This window comes from Suricata suricatta, chromosome 7 (genome assembly GCF_006229205.1).
Source record: "Suricata suricatta isolate VVHF042 chromosome 7, meerkat_22Aug2017_6uvM2_HiC, whole genome shotgun sequence".
Classification (NCBI taxonomy): Eukaryota; Metazoa; Chordata; class Mammalia; order Carnivora; family Herpestidae; genus Suricata; species Suricata suricatta.
The window spans coordinates 111,598,619-111,610,909 of NC_043706.1; the positions used below are offsets into that span (position 1 = coordinate 111,598,619).

At 35.2% G+C, this 12,291-nt stretch overlaps 1 protein-coding gene across 1 annotated transcript in view; it reads left to right on the top strand.

The window, feature by feature from the left end:
* The window catches only part of LAMA2 (laminin subunit alpha 2), a 600,504-nt gene that overhangs the window by 331,245 nt on the left and 256,968 nt on the right, over nt 1-12,291 (top strand). The window contains exon 15 of the mRNA XM_029943224.1: nt 6,473-6,584. Within this exon, the coding sequence (XP_029799084.1) occupies nt 6,473-6,584 (112 nt within the window). The remainder of the gene's footprint in view (nt 1-6,472; nt 6,585-12,291) is intronic.

The following is a 12,291-nucleotide window of genomic DNA, read 5'->3' on the forward strand; positions in this document are numbered from 1 at the left end:
TTTATTTTTTGTTTATTAATTTTTAAAATCTTTATTGAAGTATAGTTGACATATATTATAATTAGTTTCAGCTGTTAAACATAGTGACTCAACAATTATATACATTACAAAATGCTGACCTCGATACATGTACCATCTCTCATCATACAGTTATTGCAATATTATTGACCATGACCATATTTCCAATGCTATGCTTTCATCCCCATGACTAATTTATTTTATAACTGAAAGTTTGTACCTCTGAATTCTCTTCACTTGTTTGGCCTATCCCCTGGCCCCCTCCACTCTGGGAGTCACCTATTTGTTCTCTATATTTATGACCCAGTTTCTATCTTTGTTATTGTTTGTTTGTCCATTTGCTTTGTGTTGCAGATTCCACAAATAAGTGAAGTTATTTGGTATTTATCGTTCTCTGTCTGATTTATTTCACTTAGCATCATACACTCTGTGTTCTTTCATGTTATCACAAATGGCAAGATCTCATTTGATTTTATGGCTGAGTAGTATTCCATTGTGTATCTATACCACACCTTTTAATCCATTCATCTATTGTTAGACACTAGGTTGTTTACCTGTGTTGGCTGTTGTAAACAATGCTGCAATAAACATAGGGGTTCATATACCTTTTTGAATTAGTGTTTTTATTGTCTTCGGGTAAATACCCAGATCCAAGCTCCCCCTTTTGTACTAGTACATTTCCCTAATGTTTGAGGATAGATGTGGTCATATGACTTGGTTTGGCCAGTGAAATATGAATAGAAGTGATTATAACTCCCCTACATACATGCACACATGGTCACACACACACACACACACACACACACACACACACATACATAAGAAAAGCACAGAATTGCCTGCATGAGACCTTTTGGAGCTATAAGAATATAAAGATAACCTGAAATATTGCCCTAAACAGTCACCCAGACCTGTGAGGAATTTTTACTTGAGTAAACATTTTGTTTTCTGTTAAGTCACTAGGAATTTACCACAAACAACTGAGCATAACTAAGCTGTTATCGTGACTTTATCATTATTGCTTGAAAATGAATACAGCATCTTTTCAAGGCAAGATATGTTCATATGACTTTTCAGAGTAAATGTATGTTGGGGGAAGTATGTATCAAAAATATCACATAGAATTTATGTAATAATCTAGTAAAGCCCTTGTAAATAAAGATGTATCTTGATGATTATAGTAACATTTTTGATAGATGTATAATATGCATCTATCTTTTGAAATTAATGGTATAGGTAACCATATTTTGAAGAAATTATACTAATAAGACCTGCAAAATTTAAAAGACATGGGCACCTCACTAGGCATTGGGCTCTTGGTAAGAGATTTAAACCCCCCATGTGTTTCCTCCCCATCATCTTGGATTACCTGCCAAATCAATTCTGTAAATATTGGATTCAGTCAGTCTGCCAGATTTACTGAGTGCCTTTTAGGCATATCTTTCTAAGTCTCAGTTTCTTCTTCTGTGAAATGGCAGAAATGCTATCTAAATTTTGAGATTGAATGCTGCATGCAAAAATGATGTACCAAAAACATCAGGCATGCTATCTGGCAATATGTTGGGAGACAATGTAAGGTAATAAGATGATCGTTGACTTTGGAGTCATGCTTGGGTTTGAATCTGTGCTGCCCTGTTCGCCAAATGCATTGTATTGGACACAGCACTTCTCTGAGTCACCAGTTCTTCCTTTCTAAGTGTAGCCAATAACATGATTACCCCCATGTGTTCACTCAGAGTTAAATGAGATGTCTGTCGAGCCCCCATCATAGTACATAGAAGATTGCAGACACTTAGTAAATAGTAATTATTATGATATGGTAGTTCTAGGCTAAACAAAAAGAATGCGATAATGGATAAATGATCATTGAATTCAAAAAAGGCATAGTCGAGGATGGAAGGCAGACAGGTACATTTACGGTAGTATAATAAGTAATGCATTAGAAATGTGCACAGTGCATACTGGGAGGCCTAAGATGGAGGAAGCAAATGATCCATTTAGCATTTAATATAATGTTTATGAATGGCTGCAATAGTATCCAATTCTCTCAGTTATTTCCCTTACCCGATAGAGGATTGAAAATGGTTGATAAAAATATGTAGTTCTTTTTCAGATGAACCACTCAAACATTGCCTGGGCCACTAAATGATTCTTTGTCTTTTAAAAGTTATCAGTCCCCCCTAACTTGGTGGGACTTCCACAAGGTGGAGAGTGCAGGAACTTCTGAGTCATCATCTTGTTTTGACAGAATGAAATAGAACAAAGCACCTAAATAGCAATAAAGTCTTAACTATGGTGGCTAACCCAAAGTAACATTGGTTTAAGTAGAATTAAATGGGTGCCTTCAATAGAAAAAAAACCAAGATGGATAGAAAAAATAATTACATAGAAGTTTTATGATCAAAGTTCTTATTATTTCTAAGAGTAATTTATTTTATATGTTATTGTTATTACTATTTTAGTAAAGCTTAACCTATCTAACTCTGGTAGAAATATAGTGAAACAAAAAGATTGAGAAAAACCTGAGATGATTCTAATATTTTCCATACTATCTGATACAATTATGTCTTTTCTCTTCATCTTACCTGTATTTCCAAGTCATAAAAATAAGAGGAAATAGCCAGCTAAAACATGTGACTTAGTTGACACATCTTTGACAGTTCGTGCACTTCCAAAATTTAGTACTTTATTACCACTAGCTTTATATATTTAAATGAATGCAGCCTGGTATCAAGAAAAGAAAATGTCCATATTAAAGAAAAAAAAGAAAGCTGCAGCCTTCTTTATGAGTAACACTTAAGACCGTTAAACACATTAAAATCCCATTTACCAGCAGCAGAACCTGATGTACATTGGGTCTGCTCAATGAATGCTAATGTGGAATATTGCTGGGAAAGATGTTTGAATGTTGAAATTTCTTACAGCTCAAAATGGTTACACAGATTAAGGAGAGGAACATCTGTTGTTTGAAAGACAAATGAAATTTGGCAATTCACTGAAAATATTTTTGTTTTTGTTTTGTTCTATTTTAAATTGTTCCTTAAAGTAGTCCATTATTTAATTTTATATTTTGAAACATTCTAATACTCAATTTTATATTGAAAATCCTCGGACCATCTACACAACTGACCAGTTTACTGTTTAGTAAATTATGACAGTCTTTTATATGATAATCAACCAGTATAGCAATCATGAAATCATCTAATTCTGAAAGTAAAGTGATCGGAAATATGAGTTAATCTGGTGACAGTTCATTAATTGCAGACAATAAGATGTCACAATTCATTCAGATGAGTTCTGACCTCTGACCTCAGGTTCTAATTCTAATATTTTTCAATTTATTTGTTTATTAATTGGTCAGATAATACAAGTAATTTGTCTTTTGCTTATCTGACTTTATTCATCTAGATGTGGATACTGGGCTTTATTGTATCATTTATCTGGGAGTATGTTAGTCATTGTTTAAAATATATCTATGTTTCATTCACCTATTTATTTACCTATCCACTCATCTATTCATACATGTATGTTTGTATATATGTAGTTTTGTATCCATTCATTCATCTATCCATCTATCAATATACCTACTATTCATCAACTCATCTATTCATCCATCCAACGAAAATGTATTGAGCCTGTATTGAGATGATCTGGCTAAGTATATAGATGACACAACAGAGTCTTTGTTTGTGAGAAGTTGCTCATAAGCTCATGTTGACACAAGCAAGTACTCTCTTTAGTTTGGCAATCCTTTCAAACCCTATGTTGTGATATATTCATACAATAGAATGTTACTTAGATATAACAGAGAAGATTATACTGATACATGCTACAACATGGATGAACTTTGAAAACACTATACTAATAGAAGCCAGACACAAAAGGTCATATATGATTCCATTTATATGAAATATCCAGAATTATCCATGATAAATCCATAGAAACAGAAAGCAGATCCATGGTTTACCAGGGGCTAGGAGAAAGGCTAGAATAGGCAATGACTGCTTAATTGGTATGGGGCTGATGATAATGCTTAGAACCAAGCATATATGAATTTCACCCCAATTTAAAAAAATGAAATAATTGCCACTAATACTTCTTGTACACGCTGCTTTGGCAAAGAAAAAAATGAAAATTTAGAGAGTTTTCTGAAAATCTCTATGCCTCCTAAAAGCTATAAAAGAATGATTTTTACACCTACCAGTTTAGGACCTTTCACTAGGTTCTCCTGATTGTTACCCCAGAGAAGAAAGCATTCAAGAAGTGGTTGTGAATGAATTAATCTGTAGCTAAAGATAAATTGCTTGTCTTTAGAAGATGCCACTTAGCACACAGCCCCTAAAATGATCCTATCCAATTACTTTGGTTTTTCTTTTCAACTTTTGGTTATGTATGAGGTCATACACATGCCAAAGTACTATCAAATGTCTAGGAGTAAAGTAGGAGTAAAAAAGTAAAGATTCTAATGTTTTTTTTTTTTTTCAAATTTTAAGTAGGCTCCATGCCCAATGTGGGGCTTGAACTCAAAACTCTGAGATTAAGACTCACATGTTCTATTAACTGAGCCAGCCAGACATCCCAAAACAATAAAGATTTTAGAAATTTGTTAGCTCAAAAGCTTACAATTTGGTTGAAGGTGTTACTTTTGAAGATACATTTAATAGGCCTGTTAGCTTTGTTCTGTAGGTTGGGAATAGCATAGATTCCCAAATCTCAGAAGCTCCTACATAACTGCGAGTCACCAATTAAAAATCTACCATCAGTCTTGTGGAAAGCAACTGAAAATGCAAGAGTTGGCTGTATCTTTCTTATAGTTAAAGAAGGTCATATAATACTGTATTATGGGGCTTATTAATCATTTTAAGAAACAATATTTACTATAAATCAGTAGCAACCAATTGATTTTGTGCCCTTAGGAGTTATTTCAAATTGTTTTAATATATTAAAATGGTTAACAGATTTGGAGATACAAATAGTGTTTTGTATAGTACTCTTGTGGACATTTTCTATCCTGTTTCAACAGTCAATGAGAATACATTAATGAAATGTTTAGTAATGACCTACTGTGTGTTATATCAGGAACCTTATAGTCATTATTTCATTTAATTCTTTTAGCATGCTTGTGATGCGTGGACTCTTTTATTATCTCCATTACATAGATGATGATACTAAGGCCTAGAGAAATTAAATAGTTTTTCCTAGGATACAACACTGGTAAATAAATGTCAGAGACAGGATATGAATCTTGGTCTGTCTGAAACTTGAGTCCATGTTCTTAACAATAAAGCTTTTAAAATTTCCTTTTAAAAAAAATATAGGGAAAAGCCAATAAGACACCAATGTTTATTTAACTTGTTAATTCATATTAAATCTGCATATTTTGGGGAGGAAATACACGCATGTACACACACACACACACACACACACATAATATACGCATATACCACTTATATTAATAGCATTTTCAATCTAGCCAAACCAGCTTTTCCCCAAAATAATGAGTGATACCAAATCACTTGGCTAACATCACCAGACTGTACAAAAGTGCTAATAAAATGAAACCCAGGAATGCAGAGAACAATGCATTTAATTTAGGTCAAAAACAAATTAGGAAAATAGTTATAAGTAATTCAACTGAGCATTTGAAAAAGTTTCACTTTTACCTCCCAATGTTTGTTTCTGAGAAAAATAAATAAAAATCGCATTCCTTCTTCCCTTCTTTCCTTCCTTCTTCCCTACCTTCCTTCCTTCCTTTCTTTTCTTTTCCTTTCATCTTTCCTTTCAATTTAAAAGTTCAAACTGGATATTATTATTGTCTTTTTTATTTTCTAGTTTAACATTAAAATGAGTCAAACAGGCATGTAATATATTCTGTTTTAAAAATGCCTTCAACTACATTATTTAAAAAATTTTTTTAACATTTTTATTTATTATTGAGAGACAGAGAGAGACATAGTATGAGCAGGGGAGGGTCAGAGAGAGAGGGAGACACAGAATCTGAAGCAGGCCCCTAGGCTCTGAGCTGTCAGCACAGAGCCCGACTCGGGGCTCAAACTCGAGAACCGAGAACCGTGAGATCATGACCCAAGCCAAAGCCGGACACTTAACCAACTGAGCCACCCAGGCGCCCCCAACTACATTATTTTAAACAATCTCCAAAAATAATAATAATAAGGAAATCAAAACACATACCCAAAACCCAGTAACTAGGCGAGAATGTTCTCGTATCTTCTCAGAATTTGATGTGGTCATAGTTGTGAGCCCTTTAAACTGGACATATTTTACCTAATATAAGGAATGACCACAGCTTCAAGTTGTAGATGCTGATTGGCCTTCCCTCTCAATACAAATGACTTACGTAAATTTCTATCCTGATTACTATACTATTCCTCAAACTCTATAGGACCTAAGAGTTTGTTTACCTGTTTACCATCTCTTTTTCTTTCCACTGCAGGTTGGGCTCTGTTGACCTTGAGTCCGCAGTCCCCTATCCTACTGACGGAAGCATTGCAGCCGCTGTGGAGATTTGCCAGTGTCCACATGGGTATACTGGCTCCTCTTGTGAGGTAAGTTTGCAAGAATAAATCCTCAGCTCCTCCCAAGTCCCTTCAATATTGCTTTCAGTAGACTGTTTGAAAAGTAATTTAGCTCTCCCATCAATGATTACACAAATAAATGATAGTGTTTTACTTAAAGAAGAAACTTGAGTGTCTGCCAAAAATCATGGCTTTCTAATAGAGTACTGCTTGTATTATGTCTTCTTGAAATTATGTTTCTGTTTCAGATACTTTACCTTACTACAGATGAGTATCTGATGTTTTCATAAGCATTTGTTTCCTATTTAATTGGTTGATAAAATACAATGAATGATAGCAGAGTAATATTTAATATTTCAAAATAATTTCCCTTCATTTCCACCTCAATACCTACCAGGAATTAGCAATATTTTTTGTTCTTTCCCTCTAGCTTTTAATCTTATGTACCATTCTCTTGCTCTGCTTTATTTCTAAGAATACCAAACCACAAGCCTCTGAAGGATGCAATCTTTTACATCAAGATATGATATATGGACAAAATACCATGATCTGGAAAATTCCCTATATGTCTTTGGTTCATTTAGCACTTTAATTTGAGATATGTATTGTTACCCCAGTATTCTAGATTTCTAATAAGATGAACATTTCTTAATACCACAGTGTGTCATTTTAAGGTAATCATTTCTACTTACTGCTGTGTATTATTTTTTAGGTGGTTTGAAATTGGTTTCACTTGAAACCCAGTCAAAAAATGTAAACACAATTTTCCTGATAGAGGACATGGCTTGCAGATAAATAGGAGCTTAAATTCTTTAAAAATGGTGCCTTTAAGGAATCGTTTGAGTGTACCAAGGTGTTCCACTTCAGCACACTATCCCATTATGCCATTTATAGAAATACTCTGGGCATTGCTTTGTCAGCTCTGTTGTACTCTGAAATAATGCCTGCTTTTAGCAGATACATAGGATTTAGCCTCATATTCATGACAAACGTGTTTTCTTTAACCGGGTTCAGATTCACCTATGTAGAAATAAAATGAAATGAAATTCATGAAGGTCCTTGCTTTTTTAAAATTTATCTCAAGAAGAGAAAAATAATTGTGGAAATAAATTAGTTCTGTCAACATAAATTTGATTTTTACATGTAAAATACATGCTGTATTTGATTAAGCAATGCTTTATTATGAACCTACCAATTTTTATTTCAAACCAGAAAACTCTCTTTGAACCTTTAAGTTCTTATTTCAGTTGGAAGAATGAACACCTTGATTCTATGTTTGCTTTACCACTCATCCTCTCATGTGTTTTCCCCAGTACTCTTCATTGTCTTTAGAGAACTTCCAAATATCCAATGATATAAAATTTAATATTAGAATTGCTCAGTTGGCTATATTTTTTGTTTCTTCTTTCCTTGCTTCAAAAATATTTACTGTGAATCACTGGTAAATTCTGCTCTAGGTGCTCAGGGGATTATCAAGAAGATTACATCAAAATCCCTGTCCTTAAAGAGCTAACAATCTGTTTAGGGAGACAGAACAAATACCCATGAAAAATTGGATCACAGCACTATATAATGAAGGGGCCAGTGAGTGGTATGGAACATAAGTGCAATAATCATTTAAAGAGGTGAGCAGAGACAGATGTCACTGAAAGGATCCTGCAGTGGATAAACCTCAAACTGGATGCTAAATAACAGGGTAACAATTAGGCGGGAAGAGAGAAGTATCAGAGTATGAAAGAGTCAAAGGAAAATGTCAGATTTTTAGACTTGTTACTCTTCATTCCTATTCTTTACTGATTTCATTTGCTTTTTATTGCGTTCGTAGGGCTAGTCCTCCAGCTTTGCTGTCACTAATATACACAGACCACTTCAACACTGAGTAAACTACTAAGACCAGAATGTCTTCATTCCAGGTTTCCAAAAATCAGGTCAAACCACTCATAATATAACATTTGGGGCCACAATGTTGATTCAAAATCTTTTTGTTTTAATCATTTCTACCTTACTTCTTATAAGTCCCTTTGCAGTTTATCTTTCAAATATTTTCTTACCCTCTTGGTACCATCATAATTCATTTCACTTCACATGTGACACAGGTGAAAAAGTGAAAGCAGAGTCTGGTACTGAAAAAAGAAGTGTTTTGATTCAAGTCTCAGTTTTTGTTTCTATATGATAAAAATAATATTAACCACCTCATAGGAGTATTCATACTTTTGTTTATCTAGTAGATATTGATAATCACATATTTTGACACATTCAAGACATTGACATGGATGATAAGGTGATCAGCAACACAGATATGGTCCCTACCCTCAAGGACATTATATTTAATTGAAAGACAATAAGTCAGAGAGCAGATTTAAATAAATAAATTACTACATGTAATAAATGTCATGAAGAAAATTAACAAGGTGTCTTGATAGAGCTACTAAGAATGGGCACAGGAAGAGTAGATCAGAGGGGCTAGTTTATAAAAGGTCGTCAGGAAAGGCTCTCTAAAGTGGTAGCATCTAAACTGGGTGTTGAAGAGTGAGAAGGGTCAGCTAACTAGAAAAAGCTGGAAGTGGTTTTGTTTAGGAGGAAGTGGAAAAAAGCTTGGAGTCTTCAAGGACCTGAAAAGAGCACAAGGATGACTAGAATGTAGTAAGCGAGGGAGAAAATAGCATGAGATGTGATTGGAGGAGCCAGACCACTCAGAGCTTTGCATGCATTATCATAATTTGGGATTCTATCCTAAGTGTAACGGAAAATCATTAGAATACTTTAAGGTGGGTAGTGCCTTGATCTGAGTTTTATTATTTGAAAAAGTCTTTATGACTACAGAGTAAAGAACATAATACAGGAAGGCAAGAATGAAAAGAATGGTTAATAGGCTACTGTGGTAGAACACTCTATTTTGGTTTATGTTAGGATAATGGTCAGGAGTGTAGAAAGATATGGGTTTACTCTATATTTTGGTGGAACAACCAATAGGATTTATTGTAAATTACATACCAGGGCAGAATTTAAAGAACTAAGGAATTTAAGATGAGTCATAGGGGTGTTGGGGTGCTGGGATGCCTCAGTCAGTTTGACTTTAGTGAGGTCATGATCTCATGATTTGTGTGTCTGAGCCCTGCATTGGGATTTGCACTGACAGTGTGGGGCCTGCTTGGGATTCTCTTTCTCTCCCTCTCTCTGCCCCTCCCCTGCTCGTGTTCTCTCTCTTTCTCTTAAAATAAATAAATAAAACTTTTTTAATGTTTCTTTAACTTATTTTTGAGATACAGAGACAGCAGGAGCAGGGGAGGGTCAGAGAGAGGGGGAGATACAGAATCTGAAGCAGGCTCCAGGCTCTGAGCTAGCTGTCAGCACAGAGCCCGACGCGGGGCTCAAGCCCATGAACTGTGAGATCATGACCTGAGCTGAAGCCGGATGCTTAACCGACTGAGCCACCCAGGCGCCCCTAAATAAAACTTAAAAAAAGAATGAGTCATGGACTACGAGCTTGAGCAATTGTATGCAATGCCGTTTACTAAGCTGGGAAAGACTGGGGAGGAATAGCCATGGGCAGAGGATGGAATCAACAATCCATTTTAGAAATATTAGGTTTGTAAGGTGTAAACTAGTTGACAACTTTGCAGGTAGGATATGCAGGTCTTGAACCTGGAATATCTGTCTGGTCTAGAGAAATGTATTTGGAAGGGATCATCAACTATGGGACTGAATAAAATTACCTTGGAGACACTGAGATGAGAAAGAGAAATGCAGTCAAGCCCCTAAGAGCTCCTACCTATGAGAAGTTGAGTCAAAGCAGAAGAGAATGGAAAAAGCTAGTGTGGAAATGTGGAGTTGTGATAGCACAGAAATGGAGAGGAGAGGACATTTGAGAGAGAGAGGAGTCAACTAAGCCGTATATTGATGAGAGGTCAGATAAAATGCAGTCACAGAATGGTCTGCCAGCTTTGGCTACCTGGCATGTGGTAGCATAGCCAAGGTCAGTTTTAACTGAGTGGTGATGGCATAAGGTAGAGTAGAATGGAATGAAGCATGAGAAGGAAGAACAGAAGAAAAGACATTTTAAAGTAGTTTTACTGAGTAAGATAAACAGGTAGGAAACTGGAAAGTTCTGAGATATTAAGGAAGTAATTTTGTCATATTTGTTAACTTTTAATGGAGACAGTAGGTTATATTTTTTGAGCTGATAGTAATGGTCCAGTGGAAAAGAAAGGCATTCCTGGTGCAGCCCAGAGAGAATATATTGGAAAGACAACAGATAATGGAATGCAGATTACGAGTATAGTACTTGTCCTCTGAGTAGAGGAAGAATTCTGCATGCCCCGCTTCACTGTTCCAGAAAGAATATGGCAGATGGAGATACTGCTGATACTTGCAGATTTGATGAGGCTGTGGTATAGGAGTACATTTGCAGAGTATTAAGAAAAAGCTCATCATTGACAATTCTATGAATATTTGTCCTGAAAACAGTAGATTAGTTCTCTCTGTTATCAACACCCTTGATTTCAACCCACTTCTGGATATATGACTTTACCCATTTCTAAAAATATGTAATAGAGAAGGAAATGTCTTCTATGATGAATCTAGGGTGGCAAAAAAATTTAATGAGGAGGAATTATTAGAAAGGGATAAAAAATCGACACCTTTCTTGTACTCCCCAAATTAAGAGGAAAGTCATTTTTGCTTTCCTTTCAGTTGTGAAGTATCAGCAGACCCTTTTTATGTGTTTGTTATTGATGTTCAAATTTAAGAGTCTTCAAACCCTGAGGCCAAAGGAACATTTTCAGCAGTACACAACACAATTCTATAAACTTTATTACTTCAGTGGTTTCTCTTCTGTTTCCATTTTCAACTGGAAAAAAAGGCTTTTTCACATTATGTTGTACTAAACCAGCCAGAAATATAATAAATAACCCACAAAATGCAGTTATAACTTGAGAGAGAATGCAAGCTTCCGGAGGGTAGCAGTGTTTGTCCCCACCCCCCCTTATTTTGCATCCCATACAGTTTGCAGTAACACCCATGGAAGGAAAAACTTAATTAAGGGTGATGGACCTAGAGCTGATGGTGACACAAAGTTATTCTATGACCTGAATATTTTTAATCAGAATTCCATTTTTGTATAATAAAGTGTTTCACAATTTTAACAGGAATGATGAATGTAAGTACAGCTCTAGTAGAATAATGCAATAAAAATAAAATATCAAGGGAATATATGGTAAATAAATCATGAACTATGCTGTGGAAATTTGAGAAAACATAATAGGACGAGAATGAAACATCTGAATTTTTTATGTGTAGACATCAGCTGTGTATGTGATCAAATGTAAGAGTGCCCACTACCTTTCTTCCAAATGGTTGTAAAGTGAAAGAGTTAAGAGCAGGTCTGTGTGTGTAAGGAAATGTAGTCCAGAAAATCAACACTCCTTCAGATGACATTAGGTGCTCTCTTAGGCTAAGGTTCTCTGAAAGTCCTTTTATGTCTGCTGCTTTTCTTTCGATACCTTTCCTTCTATTTTCCTGCCTGTGCTTTTACTTTGAGACTGTCACATTTCAATCCTTTATATCTCTTCTTTATTTTACCATTTCAGAAGAGACACCAAGCTAATGCTTCCTCTAATCTCATACCTGCCAATAATGCTAAGGTCAGTACAAAACTCCCAAATGTCAGGAGGAATAGCTCTGTAGCAATATTTCAATAGTAGCAACACTTTGATGAGCATGTTTGCTGAATTTACTA